This window comes from Tamandua tetradactyla, chromosome 2 (genome assembly GCF_023851605.1).
Source record: "Tamandua tetradactyla isolate mTamTet1 chromosome 2, mTamTet1.pri, whole genome shotgun sequence".
Classification (NCBI taxonomy): Eukaryota; Metazoa; Chordata; class Mammalia; order Pilosa; family Myrmecophagidae; genus Tamandua; species Tamandua tetradactyla.
The window spans coordinates 69,507,413-69,532,852 of NC_135328.1; the positions used below are offsets into that span (position 1 = coordinate 69,507,413).

General features: G+C 34.2%; 1 protein-coding gene across 1 annotated transcript in view; it reads left to right on the plus strand.

Moving 5' to 3' along the window:
* CAAP1 (caspase activity and apoptosis inhibitor 1) overlaps positions 1-15,227 on the plus strand; it is a 65,261-nt gene extending 50,034 nt beyond the window's left edge. The window contains exon 6 of the mRNA XM_077148006.1: positions 13,996-15,227. Coding sequence (XP_077004121.1) covers positions 13,996-14,342 — 347 coding nt within the window. The 3' untranslated portion in view covers positions 14,343-15,227. The remainder of the gene's footprint in view (positions 1-13,995) is intronic.
* Positions 15,228-25,440: the final 10,213 nt, after the last annotated feature.

Genomic DNA, 25,440 nt, shown 5'->3' on the forward strand with positions numbered 1-25,440 from the left:
ACAGGGAGGGCAGTGAGTTTGCTTTCCATGTTGGCTGAGAGAGAGGCCACAGCTGAGCAACGAAAGAGGTTCTCTGGGGGTGACTCTTAGGCATAATTAAGTAGGCTTAGCCTGTCCTTTGTGGAGATAAGTATCATGTGAGCAAACACCAAGATTGAGGGTTTGGCGTATTGATTTAGTTGTCCCCACTGCTTGCGAGAATATCAGGGATTCTCCAAATGGGGAAGTTGAATTATCCCCCTTTCTCTCCATTCCCCCAAGGGGACTTTGCAAATTCTTCTTTATTCGCTGTTCATACCACTCTGGGATTTATCAGGGTATCACAGTGCACAAACCTACAAAATCTCATGTCCTATTCAAGGTTCCATGTACTTATGGTGTTCAGTTAACCTATCCACATAAGTTATATTAGGAAATGCACTGGTCAGAATATAAATTTTGTACCAAATAAACATTTTTTGCTTTAGTCTCAACTAGAAGTTGAAGTTTTAAAATATTGATGACCATCTATTTTCAGCACCTTGCAATACTGACATTCCTTTGTTCTTCTTCATGCAAAAAGGTTTTTTTATTTGTACATTTAGTCACTATCATTGTACAGTCTAGGCATTCCTAGATACCATTTTAGTCTTTATCGTCTATCTTTCCTTCTTGTTTCATATATACCCCCAGCCCTCCTCCCTCTATCATCCTCACATTCAGCTTCATTCAATGTACTTATGTTATTCTGCTACAATCAAGTAGTGTTGTGCTATCCATTTCTGAATTTTTATAATCAGTCCTGTTGCACAGTCTGTATCCCTTCAGCTCCAATTACCCAATATCTACCCTATTTCTGTCTCTTGATGACCTCTGTTCTTAACTGAAATTTTCTAAGTTCACTCATTAATGTTAGTTCATATCAGTGAGACCATGCAGTATTTGTTCTTTTGTTTCTGGCTAATCTCAGTCAGCATAATGTCAAGGTCCATCCATGTTGCTACATGCTTCATGACTTTATTCCCTCTTACAGCTGCATAATATTCCATCATATGTATATACCACAGCTGCTTAGCCACTCATCTCTTGTTGGGCATTTGGGCTGTTTCCATCTCTTGGCAGCTGTAAATAATGCTGCTATAAACATTGGTATGCAAATGCCTGTTTGTGTCCTTGCCCTCATGTCCTTTGAATGGATACCTAGGAGTGGTATTGTTGGATCATATGGCAGTTCTATAGTTAGCTTCCTCAGGAACTGCCAAATTTCTTCCACAGCAGTTGTACCATTTTATGTTCCCACCAACAGTGGATAACTATGCTTCTTTCTTCAGATCTTCTCCAGCACGTGATGTTTTCTGTTTTATTGATGATGACCATTTTCGTGGGTGTGAGATGATATCTCACTGTGGTTTTGATTTGCATTTCCCCTAATAGCAGGGAAGTTGAGCATCTTTTCACGTGCCTTTTAGCCATTTGTATTTCCTCTTCTGCGAAGTGTCTGTTCATTCCTTTTGTCCATTTTGAAATTGGGTTGTCTGTCTTTTTGTTACTGAGTTGAACATTCTGTTTATATATTCTGGGTACTAGACCCTTATCTGATGTATCATTTCCAAATATTGTCTCCCATTGTATAGTACCTTTTTACTTTCTTGACAAAGTTCTTTGATGCACAAAAGTATTTGATTTTGAGGAGTTCCCATATATTTCTTTCTTTCTTCAGTGGTCATGCCTTGGGTGTAAGATCTAGGAAACTGCCTCCTGTTATAAGATTAATATTTCCTTACATTTTCTTCTGAAAGTTTTATTGTGTTAGCTCTAGTGTTTAGGTCTTTGATCCATTTTGAGTTAATTTTTGTATAGGGTGTGAGATATGGATCCTCTTTCATTCTTTTGCATGTGGATATCCAGTTCTCTAGGCACCATTTATTAAAGAGACTGTTCTGTCCCAGGGGAGTTGGCTTGCCTGCCTTATCAAAGATCAATTGTCCATAGATGAGAGGGTCTATTTCTGAACACTCCATTCAATTCCATTCATCAGTATTTCTTTCTTTATGCCAGTACCATGCTTTTTTTTTGCATTGGGCAGGCACCAGGAATCGAACCCAGGTCTCTGGCATGACAGGCGAGAACTCTGCCTGCTGAGCCACTGTGGCCCGCCCAGTACCATGCTCTTTTGACCACTGTAGCTTCGTAATATACCTTAAAGTCAGGTAGTGTGAGACCTCTGACTTCATTTTTGTTTCTCAAGATATTTTTAGCTATTTGGGGTACCATGTCCTTCCAGATAAATTTGGTTATTGGCTTTTCTATTTCTGAAAAGTAAGTTTTGGGTATTTTAATTGATATTGTATTGAATCTGTAAATCAATTTAAGTAGAATTGACATCTTAACTATATTTAGTCTTCCAATCTATGAACACAGTGTGCCCTTCCATTTATTTAGGTCTTCTATGATTTCTTTTAGCAATTTCTTGTTTTCTTTGTATAAGTCTTTTGTATCCTTAGTTGAATTTATTCCTAAATATTTTATTCTTTTGGTTGCAATTGTAAATGAAATTTTTTTCTTGATTTCCTCTTCAGATTACTCATTACTAGTGTATAGAAATACTGCAGATTTTTGAGTATTGACCTTGTAACCTGCCACTTTGCTATGCTCATTTATTAGCTCTAGTAGTTTTGCTGTGGATTTTTTGGGGTTTTTTACATATCACATCATCTGCAAATAGTGAGAGTTTTACTTCTTCCTTTCAAATTTTGATGCCTTGTATTTCTTTTTCTTGTCTAATTACTCTGAACAGAACTTCCAACACAATGTTGAATAACAGTGGTGACAGTGGACATTTTTGTCTTGTTCCTGATCTTAGGGGGAAAGTTTTCAGTTTTTCCCCATTGAAGATGATGTTAGAGGTGGGTTTTTCATATATTCCCTTTATCATGTTGAGGACGTTCCCTTCTATTCCTATCCTTTGAAGTGTTTTCAACAAGGAAGGATGTTGAATTTTGTCAAATGCCTTTTCTGCATCAATCGAGATGAACATGTGGTTTTTCTGCTTTGATTTGTTGATATGGTGTATTACATTAATTGATTTTCTTATGTTGAACCATCCTTGCATACCTGGGATGAATCCTACTTGGTCATGGTGTATAATTCTTTTAATGTGCTGCTGGATTCAGTTTGCTAGAATTTTGTTGAGGATTTTTGCATCTATATTCATAAGAGAGATTGGTGTGTAATTATTTTTGCTTGTAGTGTCTTTGTCTGGCTTTGGTATGAGGGTGATATTGACTTCATAGAATGAGTTAGGTAGCCTTCCCTCCTCTTCAATTTTTTGAAGAGTTTGAGCAGGATTGGTACTAATTCTTTCTGGAATGTTTGGTAGAATTCACATGTGAAGCCATCTGATCCTGGACTTTTCTATTTTGGGGTCCTGTTAATGACAGATTCAATTTCTTTACTTGTGATTGGTTTGTTGATGTCATCTGTTTCTTCTTGAGTCGATGTTGGTTATTCATGCCTTTCTAGAAAGTTGTCCATTTCATCTACATTTAGCATAAAGTTGTTCATAGTATCCTCTCATTACCTCATTTATTTCTGCAAGGTCAACAGTTATGTCTCTTCCTCCATTTCTGATTTTATTTATTTGCATCTTCTCTCTTCTTTTTGTCAGCCTTGCTAAGGGTCTGTTGATTTTCTCAATGAGCCAACTTCTGGTTTTGTTGATTTTCTCTGTTGTTTTCATGCTCTCAATTTCATTTATTTCTGCTCTAATCTTTATTATTTCTTTCCTTTTGCTTGCTTTGGGGTTAGTTTGCTGTTCTTTCTCTAGTTCTTCCAAGTGAATAGTTAAATCCTCAATTTTTGCTCTTCTTTTTTGATATAGGCATTTAGGGTAATAAATTTCCCCCTTAGCACTGCCATTGCTGCATCCCATAAATTTTGATATGCTGTGTTTCCTTTTCATTGCCTTGAGGTATTTATTGATTTCTCTTGTAATTTCTTCCTTGGCCCACTGGTTGTTTAAGAGTGTGTTGTTGAGCCTCCATGTATTTGTGAATTTTCTGGCCCTCTGCCTGTTACTGATTTCCAGTGTCATTGCTTTATGATCTGAGAGAGTGTTTTGTATGATTTTAATCTTTTTAAATTTATTGAGACATCCTTTGTGATCCAGCATAAGGTCTATCCTTGAGAATGATCCATGAGCACTTGAGAAAAAGATCCATGAGCACTTGAGAAAAAGATGTATCCTGCTGTTGTGGGGTGTAATGTTCTATAAATGTCTGTTTAGTCTAGTTTGTTTATTATATTATTCAAATTCTGTTTCTTTATTGATTCTTTATCTAGGTGTTCTGTCCATTGATGAGAGCAGGAAATTGAAGTCTCCAACTATTATGGTAGTTCTCTTTTCAGTGTTTTCCTCATGTATTTTGGAACACTTTGGCTTGGTACAGTCTCCATGTAAACAATCTAGACAAGGGTTTCCACCCTACACTATTGAATCAGGCTTAAAGGGCATGGCTTTTCTAGGGTACACAACACTTTCAGACCAGCTTATATGTCTTATATCTTTTTTGTCCCTCTTTTTTTAATTTCAGCCTCCTTTTCTATATAGTTAATATTTTGTGATGTTTCTGAGTGATCCCTTTCTCATTTCCACTTCTATATATTTTTAAAATATTTTCTTTGTAGTTATCCTGGGATCTGTATTTTACAACCTAGGTCTGTAGCCAGTTAATTTGAAAAATACCACCTAACTTCAACAGCAGAGATGTTCTCTTTTCCCATATCCCTCAGTTTCCCCTCTTTATGTTGTTTTTTTTTACTATATTACCTTATCAGGAAATACGGCTATTTCTTATTCACTTGTATTCTAATTCTTATTGAAATTAAACAGTAGAGTTATATATTGAGGATACAGTACTATTGGGTTTTACATGTACCCATTTGGTTACTTTACTGAACTTCACATTGCTTCGAGCCTCTTTTTCCTTTCTTTTCTTTGCAGAAAGTTCTTGGAGCACATGTCTTTTGTTGACAGACTCTCAGTTTCTATTTATCTGTGAATATTTTATAAGCCATCCATCATTTTTGTGTCCTTTAAAAATGTTTTCATTTTTTTGCAGGATAAAGAATTTTGGGCAGGCAGTTTTTTTTTTCTCTTTCATCACCTTAAATAGATCATACTACTTCCTTTTTGCCTGTGGTTTCTGATGAGAAATCGACATTTAGTCTTATTGAGGATCCCTCATAGGTGACAAATTGCTCTTCTCTTGCTAAGCAGCTTTAAGATTTCCCTCTTTGGCATTTAACATTCTGATTAGTATATGCCTCATGAGTAGGTCTGTTAAGCTTTATTCTGTTTGGAGTATATTGCCCTTGGACATATATAAGAGTCGGGAAATTTTTCATAAGAGTTGGGAATTTTCAGCCATTATTTCCTCAAATGTTCTTTCTTCCCTTTTTCCCTTCTCCTTTTGGAACTTCCATGGTGCGTTTGTTGATATGTTTCATGGTTTTGCTCAAGACCTTGAGACTGCTCAGTTTTTTTTTCCTGTTCTTTTTTCTATCTGTTCTGACTGTATTACTTCAGTTGACATGCCTTTTAGTTTGCTGATTGTTTATTCTGCTTTTCAAATCTGTTGTGGTATGCCTTTTGTATATTTTTAATCTCCATTATTGTGCCTTTCATTCCCATAATTTATTTTTCTTTTTTAAACTTTCTAATTCTTTTTGCTCACACATTGTCTTCCTAATATCCTCAGCTCTATATCCACCATTAGTTTTTTCTATCCATATTTTACTCCATCTCCTTGAATTGATGTGAGAGAATTTTTTTAACTTTTTTGATTAATTGTTCCTAATTATGTGTCTCCCCCGAAGTTTTAATTTTGTTCCCTTAACTGAGCCATATCTTCTTGTTTCTTGGTCTGGCATGTAATTTTTTGCTGGTATCTGGGTATCTGATTATTTTGATGTGCTAACTGGAGGTCAGTTTCTTCCTTTTGCATAATGTTTTATTGTATACTGAGTATGTGTAAAGGTTCCTCTTTGATGCTTGATACAGTTTACACTAGACCTTTAGAGTAGCCCGCATTTAACTTCAGATTTTCTCAGTTATTCTACACCTGATACTTTCCCTAGATATGTGGTACAGCTGTCAAGATTGCCCTTTTTATGTGCAATAGTTTCACCTTCAGGAGAAAGCTTCCTTTCCTCTGTTCCTTCCTCAGGAATCCTGATCTGTTTGGTTTGTTTTTGTGCAGAATTTTCTCCCCAGCTCCTATGATTTATTTAGCTTCCGTCCCTCACTCAGCCCAGTTTTCATTATACTTTTCAGTTCTGGATCACCCCCTGTTTCACTACAGTTCAGTTCCCTCCATACCCCCCCCCCTTTTTTTCCCCTGAGGCTTTTCTGCCTCCATTTACTTCACCATTATGATATCATAACATTCAAAAAAGGTCCATTTTTTTGTTTGTTTACATGGGCCCGCAATTGAAGACCAGGGTGAGTGTGTGCACGTCTTACCAACAGTTTTACTGCAGTCTCTTTTACTTCCTGAGGGCCCTTTTCTGTGTACTCACTTGCCAGTTGCTTGTGTTCTACCCTGTCTCTTCAGTCTTGGGTCCCTATGCTTGGATATGTGTGGGTTTCTAATTCGCTGCTGTGAGTGACTCTGTGATCTGAATTCATGGCAGGAGGTCCCCTGGCCTTGCTACCTCTGTGCAACTCCTAAGCTTTCCTGGACAGATTGAGGGGAGGAGTCTGGACTGGCAGGTCTGGGTCCTAGATCTCCTATGTTTTTTTTTGTTTGTTTTTCTTTGATTCAATGTTTGTGGAGTCCTTCAGCAGTATATCTTCCTCCAGAGTTCCAAGCAAGTGAGATTTGTCCTTTTATTAGATGTTTCTGAGGGGAGAATTTTCCAGGGGATGTTTTAAGTCTCCGTGTTGATGATGTCACCTAATTATGCTTTTTTAATCATGAGTATGATTATTACTCTTCAGCTTACATTTTTTACTTAATGTTTCTTGGTTATTTTTCTATCTTACCAATCTATTAACTTTATTTCAGCTAGATAAAACCCTGTGTTTTGTACTAGTGGATTAAAAGTAATACATTTATGTTTTAATTTGCATTTCCCTGAATAGAAGTGAAATTGAGCATTTTTTTCATGTATTTATTGGCCCTTTGTGTTTCATGTTCTGTGAATTCTTGACCCATTTTTACCCTTTGCTTATGGTTTTAGTTGTTGCTTAATGTTACCTAGACCTCTGTCTATTCTTACGTTCATCCTTTTTAAAAAATGCATTTTGCTAATAGTTTCTTTTCATTTGTCCTTGTCATGATTTTATTTGTGGTGTATTTCCTTTCTCCAATGTCTTAAATTTTTTATTTGGCAAAATCTCTTAAATATTTTTCTTTGTGGATTCTCTATTTTGTGATTTACTTAGGAAAAACTAATGTTTCTTAATTTTATCTCAGATATCTCTTCTCTCACTTTAGTAGGTTCTTGGCAAGGTATTGAAGTAGGTATGTGTGCTTAATTTGCCATCTTAAACAGGGCTTTAGAAGGTATTCCTATTCTCCCTGTACTATGGGTCAGCTTAATTTAATAATTCACTCTCAAGAGATTTCACAGGAATGCAGTATCGCATAGTATTAAATATGCTTTCATTTTGTTCATTAGAACCATTTCTGATAGGTTGATTTATTAGCAAAATAGAATCTCAAGGTTTAAGGATGTCAACATAATGTATTTGAAATTTTTTTAAATTTGATAACTTGAAATATTTTGATATGATTAATAATTCTTGCATTTTTTACTTACTTTCATTGTTTTATTTTTAAAAAGTTAAATTTTTATTTAAAACTTTTATTTTAACACAAAGCAAACTTAAGCATAAAATAGTTTTCCATTACCAAGCTGAGAGAACCCCTATAGCCCTCATGCATTGAGCATTGTTGTATATGATAATAAGAATAAGGGACTTGCTTTTTAGTTTTCCTATTGCATGTACTAGAAGTATATTATTTTTAAAGTGATGGAATCCTGTGTAGGTGAATTTTTTTTTCCTATTAATTAAATGGATAAGACGTGTTGGGTGTTCTATTTATTTGCTGAATATTTTGCCTTTATGGTTTTATCCCAAGTTCATACCTATGCCTCTTGAATTATATAAACAAATATTTCTCTGATAAATTACTCCATTTATATTTGCCTATGTCAGTGATAAATTTGGGTAGTTGATTGATTCATTTTGCTGTCTATATACTTACAACCTAGATGGATTGGTTTGTTATTTTAGAACATGTTTGCTACTTGGGTGCAGGGTTTGACTGAAGTGTGACTCAAGTTGGTAGCAGGAAAATGAAAGAAAAGACAAATATTGAAATTATATAAACCAGGGGAAATGTAATAAAATGTGCATTGGTGTTTAGTTGGTCAGGGGATCAACCATAAAAAAATGAATGCTCAATAACTCTCTGCATTCTTTGTTACTTTTTAGTTGAAAAAAAAATTAACTATATGTCTTCCTGTCACTATTGCCTACCCAAGCTCTTTAAAATTAATTCCTTGAATTTTTCTCATATGTTATTTGCTCCATTTTTGCTTCTGTATTGCTTTTCTCTGAAGTGCTGTACATGGCATGTAGTATTAATGGAAATTTGTCTTACTGAATATATAAAGAAGCAGAATTAATGTAAGGAATATGACAGATGCTCTTATTTTCTTAACATTACCTTAGTTATTTTGCCGCTATATGACATCGCTAACTTGGATTGAGTTTTCTCCTTGCTCTCTTCCCTGAGCCACTTTTGATTATGTCTTATAGTTTCTAATCTGAATTTTTATTTTTTATCATTTTAATTACATTTTTATTTATTCTACATTTATCTCAGACCCACCTGTCTCTCATTTTCCTTGATGGATTTCAATAACTTAGTTTAATATTAAACATGCCTGAAACTTTTTTTTTCTTTTTTTTCTTTAGGCCTTTAGAAAAGCTAAAAACAATTAAATGGGGTTAAAGCCCTTGATCTGTGGCTTGCTCTTATGAAACTTATTTCTGTAGCAGAGAAGCTAAACCTATCTTTAATTATGCCTGAGTTTCTTCCAGAGAAACTCTTTTGTTGCTCAGATGAGACTCGCTCTCTCTCTCTAAGACCAACTCTTCAAGTAAAATCATTACCCTCCTAACTATGGGATGTGATGTCTAGGGATGTGAGTCTCCCTGGCAATGTGGGATATGACTCCCAGCGATGAGCCTGGCCTTGGCACCATGTGATAGACAACACCTTCATGAACAAAGGGGGAAAAGAAATGTAACAAAATGAAGTATCAGTAGCTAAGTGTTTAAATGGAGTTGAGAGGCTATTTTTGTAGGCTATTCTTATGCAGACTTCAGCTAAATGTTGCTAATTGCCAAGGTTTACCAAACCCCAACCTAAACCGTCCCTGTTAGAGCCCTGGATGTTCTTTATCTGAGATCCTGCAAAAAGTTGCACGCGCCAAGTTTACTTTTCAGAAACCCAAAACCTTCATATGGTTCTTAGACCAGATAAACCCTGCCCCTAGAGGTGCCTGTCTCTCCAAGAGTATCAATCAGTTCCATCCCCCTATCCCATATTATTGATACCCCTTTTCAACATGAAAAGTTTAGAATGGGCATAACCCAGACATCCCTAAAGATTGGGAGAAGGACCAAAGGAGAAGGAGTTATAACAGAGAAGTTAGGATTTAACAAATGAGTATGACTGCTGAATCATTATATTGATATTTTTTTTAGTCTCCAGTGTCTTGGAAACTTAGAAGAAGAAAACCTGAAATTGTAAACTGTAACCCCTACCAGACTGAAATCTGTTCTATAACTAATTGTTAAAATGTACAATGAAATTTATTGCTTTTTTGTGTATATTTCATGTTAAAAAAAAGTCTTTAAAAAATTAAATGGAGTTAGTGCTTTTGTAAAGCACAGCATTCATCTTTAGTTCACAGATTGATAGAAACATTTTAAATTTCCCTTTTTTTGAGATTTTTACCATGTGGTGCCATTTGATTATTTCTAATTGTTTTTGAAGCAGTTTTTGAACATAACTTTGTAAAAAAATATTTCTGATGCTTTATTAAAATAGATAGGACTCTGACTGCTACCTTTCTATTACTGATAAGGTTTTATTCAGAGGAGTTAAAATAATATACTTTGTTGGCTGATTTGTTACTCTTATTCAGACTTTTAAGCCCATGTAGAAACTTGAAGATGTTCCTATGATTGTGGAATTCTCATGTAATTTCAATGGGTATTTACCATCCCCTGAAAATAAATGCGTACACATATACGGACACATAGAGTGGGGATGAAAAGGGATAGACTATGACCACTCTGAAATTTTAAGTAATTTCAGTGAGCATTTTAGGGTAGAGTTACTTCTTTAGAAAGTGTGCAAGTTTTGCCTCTTCCACTTTGAGTCATAATCAATAGAAAACCCTAAGACCAAGGATGAGAGTGAATTATCTTTGGAAATATATTCATATGTTTGCAAATAATGCTTTAAAAAGTGATTCAGTAGAATGAATAAAACTGAGAAATAGTGAAAAGCCTTGAAGTATAACCTAGATCTTCAAATAATTTTTCATGTCATATTGTACAAGTCACTTGTTTTTTGCATTTGTGATATAAGGTCTTTGTTCTGTACTATTTTAGATGTGTTATTATACAAAGCTTTGGCATCTGTGATGCAGTTATAACGAACAGGTGAAATCTGTGAGTGTATTGAGCAATACTTTGTTATGGAGAGCTCAGTTGTTTGGCTTTTGGATAACTGTACATGTAAACTGAGAATACAAAATATATAGAACAACATTTCTTCCATGATAGAATATGTATAGTTTCTGATATAAAAATAGAGAAAGCTTAGGCCCCCTTCTGCTAACTAAAAAAGTTTGAGACAAACTCAGAAAAAAAAATTTTTTAATCTTCATCTATATATTTTTTCCATTGAAACATTAAGAGGGTGTATATAAACATTTTGATCCTGAATCTCTGGTGCTGATAGTCTTATAAAATAAGGATTTATTATCAGAAACTCAGGGCAGAGAGATTCTTTGCTGTGATTACTTTGGTGTGTGTGTGTGTTGTTAAATAAGCTAGTATAAAAAAGCTTAAAAGAATGATCTGAATTAAGTGAGAGTCTATAGCTCAACAGTTCTTAGCCATTTGAAAAGGATTTGAGAGCTCTGACCTCCTTCCCAGAAAAAGAAAGTAAACATACTATACATTCCCATTAAAAAAAAAAAAAAATCTATGTACACTGATGTGTCTCTTGTTGGAAACTGCAGGCTTGTGGTGTGTGGTGACATGACAGTGACATCCAGCTAAAAGATTTACCACATAAGTCTTCAGGATCCACTAGTGTAGAATCTTTACTTATTTCAAAAGAATATCTCTAAGTTTAGTTATTATTTTTATTTATCTGAATATAGATTCAAAGAAAGTTCATTTTATAGAAATGTAGCTACTTCAGATTTTATGATTTAGCATATACTTGTGTTATTACACACCAGTCTCTGGATACAAGATAAGTTAGCTTCACTTTTAATGCATGGACATTACAAATGTATTTCTTTTCTCTAGACAGTCTGTTGCTAAAAAGGTTGCTTGGTGAAAAAAAAATAATAGAGCATGGATTTGCTTGCTTGTAACTTATCTTTCATTATCTACTGCTTCTAACAGGACATTTTTTTAAAAATTATTATCCAGGTGAAGAATGTATTAAGTAAAAGATAAGTGGTAGCTATGTCTTAGGAAGAAAAAAAAGGGGGAAATAGTTTAAAGTATTAAAATTTTCTACGTTTTTATTTAGACTGAACTTCTTGTCATAGAGATATTTCAGGACGAGTTGCCTGCTTTTTTACAGAAGGAAATTTCTGAAAAGTTAAGAAATTGGCACCAATTCACATATTTGAAGGCAAAGTAAGAATTAGGACTCTGGTATCCTGACTTTCTGACCCTCTCTCACTGCCTACCCACCCAGTTTTTTTTTTTTTTTTTTTTGCTCCTGATTTTTTATCAGCAATAACCTGTAGTCTTAAAAACAAATAATAGTTTCAGCAACTTATATATGCTTTGCACAACCTGCAGGTTTTCATTCAGAGTCAGTGGGTACAGATTTAGAATTTTGTATTAAAGCCTACTAGAAACTAAAAGTAACTTTTCAAGGCTAGCTATGAACAAGTTAGTACTTCTTTTCTTGAATTTATTTCCATCTCAAGCTATAAACTTATAGATAAAAATCAGTATTCATTTTCCTGTAATTTTTCTTTTTGCTTCTTTGAATAGTTGCTGCTTTGGGAAAATATATAAAATATTCTTTGGCATCAATAATTAAAATTGCAGCTTTTTTCCTACAATTTTCGTTTTTTTGTTTTGTTTTGTTTTTGCTTGGGCAGGCACTGGGAATCGAACCCAGGTCTCCGGCATGGCAGGCCAGACTCTGCCTGCTGAGCCACCGTGGCCCGCCCACAATTTTTGTTTTTGAATGCAAAAATAGTTTGATTTTTTCACTTTAATGTTGGTATAGGATTGTTATTTGAATTGTAAGGATAGGAAAATCAGTCAAGGTCATTGAATTGTCTGTTAGAAAACCAATGAAGTAGAATTATTTTGTCCTTTTTCCATATTCTGTTATCAGAATTTTTCATCTATCAGTCTCTGTTTTTTAAATAAGTTCCCCCTCCCTCTACAAAATAGCTAATAATTTAGGGATCATTACTTATATATATATATAAAAGATTTAAACAATAAGTAAGTTGGAGGTATAAGTGAATACTCCATGTTATAAATGACATCTGGACTTATGTAATGTTCAGAGCCAATGTGGTTGAGAGCCATTATCTGCGTTTATATTCAGTTATAGAAGTTTTATTACAAATGCATTTTTAAATAAATTATGGTATACTAACTTTACTAGTTAAATTTCTCTTGATGAAAACTTATTTTATCTTAGAAAATGGTCTTAGGCATTCTCCTTTAATTTATATATTTGGAACAAAGTGTTTTAAAAAGCATGTGAAGGCGGGCCGCGGTGGCTCAGCGGGCAAAGTGCTTGCCTGCCGTGCCGGAGGACCCCGGTTCGATTCCCGGCCCCAGCCCATGTAAAAACCAAACAAACAAACAAAATATAATAAAAACAAGAAAATGTTTAAAAATGTTTCCCTTTCTTCCATCCTTCCTTCCTTCTCTGTCTTTCCTTCCTTTCCTCCCTCTAAAAAAAAAAAAAAAAAAAAAAAAAAAGCATGTGAAAAGTCTTGGGGTAATTGCAATACATGTGGTGTCCAGGTTACCCTTGATATTCTTCCTTTTTTTTATAGTCTATAAAACAAGGTATTTTAAACTCCTTCTGGAAGTAAAATTTACTTCTTCAATAATAAGCAATCATCTATTGAAAAGGTTTCCGCAATCAGCTTTCATTTTGTAATACAGAAGCTTCACTGTGATATAAAACTTATGACATATATTTTTTTTTTTTTTTACATGGGCAGGCACCGGGAATCAAACCCAGGTCCTCTGGCATGGCAGGTGAGCATTCTTGCCTGCTGAGCCACTGTGGCCTGCCCTTTTATTTTACTTTTTTTTTTTCACATGGGCAGGCACCGGGAATCGAACCCGGGTCCTCTGGCATGGCAGGCAAGCATTCTTGCCTGCTGAACCACCATGGCCCACCCAATTTATGACATCTTTATTAGGAAAACAGATCATGGAATTACATGTGATGAAATAAATTTTTTGTTTGTATGTTCTGTTAAATTAGAATGAAAAATATATTAAAATTTACATTAAATGAGATCTGTTTTCCAAGTTGAGTGAGTCATAGACAGAGGGACTGGGATGAGGATTATAAAATATGTTTAGGACTCCATGGAGGGGTGGGGTCAAAACAGCACTTTAATCATAAATAGAAAGGAAATTTTTGTCAGGGCATTTGGATTACATGGTTCTTTCCTGTTTTTTGTTTGTTACAGGCAAAGGAGAAGATAGTGATGTACTAAGTATAAATGCAGATGCTTATGACAGCGACATAGAAGGACCATGCAATGAAGAAGCAGCAGCTCCTGAAGTCTCAGAAAATATAGTCCAAAATGAAGCTGATCAGATAGATGACCTGGAGAAGGACATTGAGAAAAGTGTAAATGAGATTTTGGGACTGGCAGAGTCCAGCCCAAAGGAAGCCAAAGCAGCCACCCTGACTGTACCTCCATCAGAAGATGTTCAGCCTTCTGCACAACAGCTGGAGTTGCTAGAACTTGAGATGAGAGCAAGAGCTATTAAAGCTCTAATGAAAGCTGGTGATGTGAAAAAGCCAGCTTAGTTATTTAATTTTAATTTTAATTTTAGGTGTGTTTGAACAAAGCCACATGTTATAATTTTGTATCTAAAGTTTATTTTGAATCTTATATGACATTTTTCATGTAACCCTTATTAGGTAAACTGATCTTAGGATATTAGGCCTAAAATACCTATGATTGTTTTTTATATTATATATATATGTGTGTGTGTGTGTGTGTGTGTGTGTGTGTGTGTTACTGTTTGATGAATTCATGACAAATGTAGTTGCATAGTCAGGATACTTGGTTAGTTGAGTTCTTACTTTGTCTGCAAATTAATATCTTAATAGCCATTAGCAAAGAGTCACAGTATTTTTTTTCATTTTGAAATGTTTTGGCACCAAATCTTAAGGCTTAAGAAAGATTGGCCAAGCATGTTCTGCTTAAGGCTACCTATATTTTACAATAGAATATTAAATTATTGTTCCTAGAGTTAACAATTTAAAAATTTTAGTTTTGCTTAAATGCACTTTTAAAATATGTACTGTCTTAAAGATGCCTTCTGTGGGTGTGGGTTCACTGGTTAAATTGAGTGACTTTTTTGTTATTATTATTATAAGGCTTGGAGATCTGAAATGACCTAGGAGAACTTTTTTTTAATAAAAGAATAAAAAACTTAAGGCAATTATTAGTGATGTAGAATCAATTGCCCAAGTTTAATATAGCAGACAAGGCACACTAACAGGTATTTGATACTGTTGGACATGATGTTTGTTTTTTCTAGAAAAGTGGTATTTTTCAGTTATATTCCAAGCTTCCAGGAAAAAGAGATTCTTTTATTGTACAACATTTCACCTTATATTTTTGCTTGAAAATCTGGTGTACTATAACTCCATGAATCAAAAATAATAAAGACTATCATTCTGGAACTGAAGGCTTTTGATACGTTTCCAAAAATGAAATTAATTTCAGGGACCTTTGATAAGTTGATGTCATAACTAATGTAATTTTGAATAGTTTTTACAAATAAACATTCTGCCATAATTAGGGATGTTTCCCTCCCTTCTCACTAATTGCTGTTCTTTCACACTAAAATAGGTAGGGAGGCTTAATGTAAAATAAACTAATTTTTTGTCATCTTTTTCTTTCTTTTGAATATAAATTTAGAACTGTTTTTATATTTGATTATAAATATAGGTCATTTTATTTATAAGCCATGCTGTACTGATGTTGTATGAGAATTTTCCTTATGTACAAAACTACTAGGGATTGTGTTTTGTGACTTTATGTTAATTTTATTAGAGGGTTTCATATGGAAATAGAAGGCATTTATTAAACATTGGAGTTTAAACATTTATTATAAATTCATTTTTTGTTTTCATTCTTCATCATGCCTTTCCTTCCAGTTCTTTTCCTCCCTGAACATTTATAACGAAACACAAAGACCTATATCATTTTGAAATGCTTCTCTTGGGCTGATAAACATGGATATGACTTAAATAGTGAGTTCTCAATGTTACTCACTAAGATGAAAAAGTATTGATTAATGAAAATGTGTTTTATTCTGATTTAAGTTAAGTTAAAATAATGAAAAAAGTGCAGAATAAGCTATTGCTGCTTACTAATTATAAAATGCAGTAGCTGGCATTTGTGTAATCAAACTTATAGCAGATTCCCAGACCATGCACCCAAAAAAGAAACTTATAGCAATAATAGGAAGAGGTCTGAGTGCTACAGTTGATTAAAGTCACTACCTTTATGAAGGATCGTTTGTTCCATTCACTGAGCAGAATGGATGAAAGGACATTTGACCGGAGTAGATATGTGTGAGGTAGAATGAGCTGAACAAATTAGAGACTACTTAGATTCCTACCTTGGAAAACCAACATTTTCATTCTTTTTTGTTCTTTTTTTCATGTTGAAAGACTTGAGAGATTTTTGAGAATGCATGGCGCTAGAGAATAAGTTTTTTTTTTAATGCCTAATACCATATATTGATCTGAAACTAACATTTAAATCAACAGCTCACAAGTGTTTATTGAGTGCCTTTAAAGTATTCAGTTTTGTTCATAATCTTGAACCCAGGGATCCTAAATGTAGATTTTAGCATGGAATAGATTGATTAATAAAGATATGAGTGCTGGTAACTTGTTATGCCTAATTCCTTGTCAGACTAAGGAAGCTTTTTAGGCAATGTTTGCATAGTAGCTAAATCAAAAGAGGAAAGAAAAAGATGACCACCTAATTTTCCATTTAACCTTAAGCAAGCCTGATGTTTGACTAGGAAAGTGACCCAAATCTTGAATGATAGCTGCAACTGATGATGTCTTCAGCCTTAGTAGTGTGCACTTGTCCCAAGCACTAGTCCTTAGTCCTTAACACTAAAAGATGTTCCTACTAATCCATACACTCAGGTATATCCTAAAAGCCCATCCAGGTTACTAGCATAACTTAACCATTATGAAAAAACCATAACTGATAACCTTGCATATATCCACAGTGGCATACCCCAAAGCTTGAACTGCAGGCTGACCTAAGTCTTGAGAAATATCCTGTGATCCTCCCAGGAACATCATAAGATAGTTTTGTGAAGAGCTGTCATACATGCATTTTCTGATCTGCCTTTCTATATTGCAGGAGGCTCCCTGTCTTACAGGAGGATATCACTTGCAGTTTTCCCATCTGCCTCCCTAGTTCCTGTCATGCATGTTTTTTTTTCTATCTTTCCCATATTAGGGCATAATTCCAGACTGTACTACTGCTTAGCTGCATCATGGCATTAGTATCTCTTCAAGAAAGTGTCCCCTTACTCATGTTGCCTTGTCATCTAGCCCTTGTTTTGTTTTTTTGGTGTTTGAGTTTTTATTTCATAATCATAGACTTAACTGCAATCTAGTGTTGGAAGGGGAGGATAATGTACAACCAAAGAACTGCAACAAGAGCACAAAGGTGACAGGATACCGAGAGCAGAGCAAGGTGGTATGATGCTCTCCTGAGCTACAGAAAAAATGGTCTGATGATTAAGGCAAAGCACAAATCGAATTTATTAGACTTGTCCACAGTCAGAAATGGTGATCTTTTTACTGGTCTTGCCATTCCTGGACCCAAAGCACTCATAGCTTCCACATATCCATGCCCTCTTTCACCTTGCCAAAGACCACATGCTTGCATCCAATCACTCAATCTTAGCAGTGCAGATAAAAAACTGGAACCATTTGTGTTCGATCCAGCCTTGGCCACGGACAAGATGCCAGGACCTGTAAACTTTAGGATGAAGCTGTCATCAAACTTCTCCCTGTAGATGGTCTTGCCACCAGTGCTATTATGACCTATGAAGTCACCACCGTGGCATATAAACCCAGGAATAATTCTTTGAAAGCAGTAACCATTATAACCAAATCCTTTCTCCCCAATATTCAGAGCATGAAATTTTCAGCTGTCTTTGGAACTTAGTCTGCAAACAGCTCGAAGGAGATGTGAACCAAAGGCTCGCTGCTCACAGCCATGTTAAAGAACATAGTGGGGGTTGGCCCTGGCTGCTGATGGGACTGCGGTGGCTGGTGGCAATATCTACAAGTCCTTTTTTGAGGCTGCCACTTACAAGGGCTATGGGGAGCTAGCATCCTTGAATACTCTTTTTCACTGTATATGTAAGTAATAAAACAGACTGAATCTAAAAAGGGTTCTTTTTTTTTTTTACTTGCTAGATCTGTCAGGCCTTGCTTGGTCCTTGCCTTGGCTTTGTGCTTGACAGTTTCACGGCTCTAACATTTTACCTCTTTTGAGGTGAATTTTAGTGTTGGTTGTCAAATTTTCTTCCACTTCTTGCCATCTCTCTTTCAAGTCTATTTTTATTTGTTTTGCTCTCTATCTTTGATGTTCTTTCCAGTTTTCTTAAATCTTTCGTTATGGTTTGTTGCTTTCATGTCTGAGAAACATACTAAAAAACAGATTAGAACTCCAGTGTTTATGGATGAGGCTCATTAATTGATGAAATTGACTTTTCTCCGGTTGGCTGAAGATGTCTACATTTCATTACGTAGGCTCCCACTTACACTCATGGTTTTACTAGACTATCTTATCCCTTAACTCTGCCTTTGTACACCTGAGTTCAGGTTCTCATGCTCCGATTTTGTCATAGTCTTCTTTAGGGTTGGAGAATGGGGAATCCTCTTTGTGTGGAGACCAGCTTTCATGTTTTGCCTCTGCACCCTGAATCTGGAGAAACCTGGAGTCTTCATTATTGAGCCTTGCTAAGGTTCAACAGTTTAGAAACAAGTTGATTTTTAGTTTCATCTTTTTGTAAGCACTTAGACTTCAAACTTCATCTGCTAAATCAATTCCACTAATTTGTTTGTGTTCCAGCTTTCAATGTTCCTTGACCCATCTCTGTCATCTCTAAATGGGTTAGCCCTTTTAATCTTTTGTCATTTTAATTGGCTTTCATAAGAGAGCAGTGGGACATGTGGTGTTCAGCATATCATGTTCAAGCAGAAGTAACCTGATTTTTAAACCTATTTATTTTTGCTTTTGTCAATCATGTTTAAAAAATTTTTTTTTTCTTAATCCTAGTTTGGTGAGATTAATGTAGTAAACTCTTCATTGATTCCAAGTAGAAAGAATGTGAGAGAAAGAGTAGGAGCATTATCAGCAGACTAGAATCACTGAAACCTGAGGCTGACAATGACACTTTTGCCTGTGGGTAGCCATGCTTTTTTTTTTTTCATTCTTTCACTTCAGTAATTTTTACTAGAATGTGTCTTCGTGTTGGTTGAACAGTGCTGATGTTTTCAATATGTGGTATACTCTTTCATTACGTAATTTCACATCTCTTTTTAAATTTCAAGAACATTTCCTTGAATTTAAGTATTTTTTCCCCTTTCTTTGACTTTGTTTAGGATTTCATCTTATTCATTCATGTTGAATCTTCTTTGCCTGTCACTGTACGTCACTTTCTTGTGAATCCCTTTTTCTTTTTTCATTTTGAATTTTAAAAGTTTCCTTTTTCACCTCTTTCTCTTAAATTGCCTATTGTTTTATTCATTCCTGTGTTCTAGTTTAGTTTTTGTTTCTGAAATTATTTTTTTTCTTTCATTTGTAATCTTCCCTGAATTGTCACTTCACATCAAAATCTGATTTGTATTATTCTTTTATGTCTTGTATCATTTTCTCAATGATTTATTTCAGTTTGAAATAGAGGCTATCAGTTTTGATATATTTTGTTCACCTGTTATCATTAGGGACAAAACCCGTCTAAGTTTCGGCTGCTGTCTCACATAAGCCTGCATTTATTATCAGATCCAGAGGATGCCCAGTTGATATCCCTTTGCTTTTACCTCAGAACGGCTGATAACATGAAGGTCTGTTAGACCTGTTGTTAGTGGTTTGTTCTCACCTGCCTATATTTTAGGGTTTTGAGGTTACCTTGCACTTAGTTTTATTTTAAATGTTATCCATGTTTTTTGTTTGTCTGTTTTTCTTTCTATGAACCTTACTGAAAAGATAGGTCAATGTCATTAATAGCTATAATCAATTGTTTCAGTATTAAACAGATATAATAACTTATTTGTGGGATTTTTCTATTGGTTAATATGGGAGAATATAATATCAATTATCAATAAGATAGCAAAATAAAACCTGGTTATAGAGTCCTATAGTTTATTCATGATTATATAAAATTTCATGTTTATTTCTATGTCAAATCTGCAATATGTGGAAAGAAGAAATTATCTTACTTACAGCCAAATTTAAATGTTAAAACAATGCTTTCTTTTTTTTTGGTTTCGTGTTTTATAGTTATTTCCGTTAACATTAAAATATGTAAACAGAATACTTATGTATTCTGAAGCATGTAAACAGGTTTTTTTACACACAAGTTAATCAAACTGCTGCTGTAGTCACAGGGGGAAGAATCAAAGACTATAAGTGTAAATATTGCATGGTTATTAAGTTGTGGAGGACAAGTAATCATCCTTGTCTTTTTTTAAAATACATATCCATACAGTTGACTCTTCTTTTTAAAATATACTATAGGCAGTCGTCTTTTTCCACCTAATCTGTTGACTTCTGTCAGAATCTAACTATGAATTTTTAACCTATGTGACAAAAATCAGTCTTAAATAACTTATTACTTCCCATGTTGAGTAAATAAAAACAACCTTAGTTATAGAATATTTGCATCAATATGCAACAAGTTAAAAACTTAGAAGTTTTCATGTTTCCACTTTTGTGTTAATAATTGTTCATTAATGTTAATAGATTTTTTAAAAGCCTACTAGCCTTCAGCGAAGGATAGGCATTCACTGGTAGTTATTTTCTGAATTACAAAAGTGATGTTTATTAAGTGCATTGTTTCGATTTAAGAACACTTAAATTTAGGTCTTCCTGAAAGTATTTAAACATTGTAAAGTCATCAATTCATATTGTATGAATTGGTTTAAAATTATCTACCTTTATTAACTAGATTAATATCAGGAAATAGAATAGTGATTGCCTGGTAGGAGAATGAATTTTGTATTACAGCTTATGTAGCTACCAGATATATAGGGAGTTGAGAGGTATAGCTACCCAAATTTAACTTGTTTGATGTGTCTGCCTTACCTGACAAACCTTTATGTAAATTTTGTCTACTATACTTTACTTTTTCTCTTTCACCTCACTCTTTACTCTTTTCTTTGGCTCTTCTACCATTTTCCTGCCCTTCACTTTCTTCCTTAACTGGCCACTATTTGAGGCAAAATTTATTTTTTATTCTTTGTTGTATTTTCAGCCTATCCACTTAAAACAAAAATAAAACTGGGCTGGCCACGGTGGCTCAGCAGGCAGGAATGCTTGCCTGTGATGCCAGAGGGCCTGGGTTCGATTTCCGGTGCCTGCCCATGTAGAAAAAAAATAAATAAAAAATAAATAAAACTAGGTGTCATAAAATTTTGTATTTGAGTCTGTTTCTGATTTTTTAAAGTATATAAATTGGGAATTTTATAATCTTAAAACCAAAGAAGCAGAATTTTTTATTAGATAGGCTAATAAAGATCTAGTTCAAAATACCAAAAAATTGAAATAGTCAAAGTGAAATATTGTAAAACATTGTATGTAACAAGTATGTTATTATAACTTATCTGAAAGAGTTTAATTATATTAATCAAGAAGTCACACTTTATTAGCCATAAGTTCTCTATCTTGGGCTTCCTCACAATTCAGTGTAGTATTGCAATCAACGCCTCCTCTATATGCCTAATTTAAAATTTCTCAGTTTTATTTTCCTGAAAGGAGAGCTCTCAAATTATATTTTCACAATAGTTCCTTAAACATTTAAATTTAACTAAGAGGGATAAATAAGCTTCCTTTGTTGCAAATGTTTAATAAACAACACAAACAAAATAATCAAAACACAATAAAAAATGTTCTTTTACTGTTTGAAATTTGTCATTTTTTTTTAAAAGGATGGAGTAGGGAAGAAGAGAGAACATCAGATTTTTATATTTAATTGAACTAGCAACATGTGATGACAAGTAATAAATAACGGCAGTTCAGAGTGACTAAATAAATTGGTTTCCATAAGCAATGATTCATCTTCTGTCTTTCATTGTCATTAGGCTAGGAGACAGCTTCTTTATGTAGGTTTATAGGTGAACCATTTGATAGTGTAACAATTCTGTTTCTATTTCTGTAATAGAAGGTCTATTACCTCCTATAATAGTAGTTGCATTTAAAAATATTTCAACGCAATAATTAAGTCTTCATTTGCTTGTTCATTTACTTAAAAATTTTGTGAAGCTGTAATTGCTCAGTCTTTGTAGCCCTTTACGATATTCTGGTAGGATCATGCTGTGTTCTTGTGGTATAGTTTGGAGGAGCGGTGATAAATGAGAAAGTTCTATTTGGTGATCAACATTTATATAAGTGTCAGTTAATTTGGTGAAATATATGATTTAAGTTTTTTTCAATAAGCTTTACTTTAGAGTAATTTTAAATTTATAGAAAAAGTATGAAGACAGTAGAGTTCCCATTTTTCTCCTCCCGGTTTCCCTAATGTTAACATCTTATCCAACCTAAATGGTACATTTGTTAAAACTGTGACATTAGGATTGGCACATATTATTAACTGTTGCTTGTAGGTATCTTTTCCAGCTCCTACCCCTCCCCAGTTACTTACTTTCATGCCCTCTCTTTTACTATTTGAGTATTTTTTAGATTGCTACTTTAATTTATCTTTGGCTTTTAGCAAACCTCTGCAATATTTTAGTTGTTGCTCAAGGCATTTCAATATATATCCTTAAGTTTCCACAAAAGCTAATATGGTATCATTCACATGAAATATAAAGAATTTGTAACCATATAGTTCCACTAACTCCACCCCTATTTCAACTGTTCTTTGTATTTTAGTTGCTAATGCATTACAGCTACATATTTTATAGCTCCCACAAGATAATATTAAAATTTTTGTTTTAAACAGTATATGTTTTGTAAATAAATTAAGGTAAAATTAGAATTTTACATTTACCTGTATTACATACAGGTAAATACATGCAGGTAAATATAAAATATTAATTTCTTCCCAAAGATCCCAGTTTCTCTGGATTGTTTCTTTCATTTTAAGAACTTCTTTAGCATATCTTGTAGTGCTGGGTAACTAATGAATACTAGTGACTAAAATTAGTTTCCTTTTATTTTGTCTTTTTTAAAAACTTTATTGAGTTATAATTGACATGTAATGATCTGCATATATTTAAAGTGTATAATTTAATAAATTTGACATAGGTATATACTTATCACCCCCCAAATTTTCTAGTGTCACATTGTAATCCATCCCACCTGGGGACTGTCCCTTCCCACCCTCCCATCAACCCCATTCACAGATAATCACTAATCTACTCTATCACTATAGACTTAATTTTTGACAGTTAAGTAAATGGAATCATGCCATATGTTCTCTTTTTTTCTAGCTTTTTTCACTCTGCATAATTATTCTGAGATTTATCCATGCTATAGCTTGTGTCAGTGGTTGATTAATTTTTCTTGTTGGGTAGTATCATGTTGTATGGATATACCACAGTTTTTGTTCACCCATTGATGGGTACTTGGTTTGTTTTTAACTCCTGGCTGCTATACATAAAGATAGTATGAGTGTATACAAATCTTTGTAAGGATGTATACTTTCATTTTCCTAGATAAATACCTATGAGTGAAGTGTCTGGATTGTATCATAGATAAATGTTTTAAGTTTTTAAGATATTGCCAGACAGTTTTCCAAAAAAGGCTAAACCATATAAATTCCTACCAGCAGCATATGAGACTTACAGTACCTTCTTAACCTTGCCAGCACTTGGTGTGGTCAGTTTTTTATAGTTGTTCTTTTTTGTTTTTGTTTTTTTATTTTTGAAGTACTTGCAAACATACAAGCTCCTTACAGAGAACTACAACATACCTCTACCCACCCTCCCACAGATCCAACAATTTTAACATTTTGCCACATTTGTCATATCACTGTCTTCATCCATCTGTCTGTCTGTCCTATTAATCCATTTTCTGAACATTTGGGTATAGATTGTGTACATCATGCTCCTTGAACATTTAATTCTGTCACGTACATTTCCTAACAACAAGGATATTCACTTATGTAACCATCTTAAGTGCAGTTATCAAGTTCAAAAGTTAACATTGATATAAAGTTTTATAGTGTATATGCCAGTTTTTCATATGTCCAAATAATGTCCTTTTTAAAAATGTATGTTTTATATCTCTTCTTTTTAAACACAATTTTATTCACACACAATACAACCCATCCTAAATCTACAATCAATGACTTTTGGTATAATCACATAGGTATGCATAGTCAAGAGGAGACCATTCTCTTTCTCCCTAAAAACAAAAAAATCCGATACCTCTTATATTCCCCTATTTTTGACATTTAGCTTTGGTAAATAGCCTTTGTTACAATCAATGAAAAAATATTAAGTGTTACCATTAACCATAGATTTTAGTTTGCACTCGTTAGGTTTTTTCCCTCTACAACCCTATTATTAACACTTTGTAATAAGGTCATACATTTGTTCTAGTTCATGTAAGAACTTCTTACATTTGTACAATTAATCACCGTCATCATCCACTCTAGGTTTCTCTAAGTTATACAGTTCCAGTTTTTATTCTCTAATTGAGCTTCTAGAGGATACATGACTGTAACTTTCCTCTTTCAAACATATACTCTGCTTTCTTAATTACATTTACTGTATTGTGCTACTATCTCACAGTATTGGGCTATCCATTTCCAGACATTTACAATCAACTTTATTAAACATTCTGTACTTCTTAAGCATAAATTGCCAAATCTCTACCCTCTTTCTATCTCTTAATAACCTATGCTATTGAATTTAATTTTCAGAATTTGCTCATTATGCAGTATTTGTCCTTTTGTTTCTGGTTTATTTCATTCAACATAATGTCTTCAAGATTCATCCATGTATTGCATGCATCATAACTTCACTCCTTCTTGCAGATGCATAATATTCCATTGTGTGTATATACCATAGTTTTTCATACACTCATCAGTTGATGGGCATTTGGGCTGTTTCCATTTATTGGCAATCATGAATAAAGCTACTATAAACATCGGTGTGTAATTGTCTATTTGTGTCCCTGCTTTCAGTTCTTCCAAGTAAATACCTATTGTTCTAGTTTGCTAGCTGCTGGAATGCAACAACCAGAAACAGAATGGCTTTTAAAAGGGGGAATTTAATAAGTTGCTAGTTTACAGTTCTAAGGCTGAGAAAATGTCCCAACTAAAACAAATCAATAGAAATGTCCAATATAAGGCATCCAGGGAAAGATACCTTGGTTCGATGAAGTTCAGGGTTTCTCTCTTAAGTGGAAGGGCACATGGCAAGCACAGTCAGAGTTTCTCTCTCATCTGGAAAAGCACATGGTAAACACAGTCAGGGTTCCTCTTTCATCTGGAAGGACACATGGCGAACACGGTGTCATGTGCTTGCTTCTTCTCTTCTGGCTTCTGGTTTCGTGAAGCTCCCCGGGAGGCATTTTCCTTCTTCATCTCCAAAGGTCGCTGGCTCGTGGACTCTCTGCTTCATGGTGCTGCAGCATTCTCTGCTCTCTCTGAATCTCCCATTCTCCAAAACGTTTTGTCTT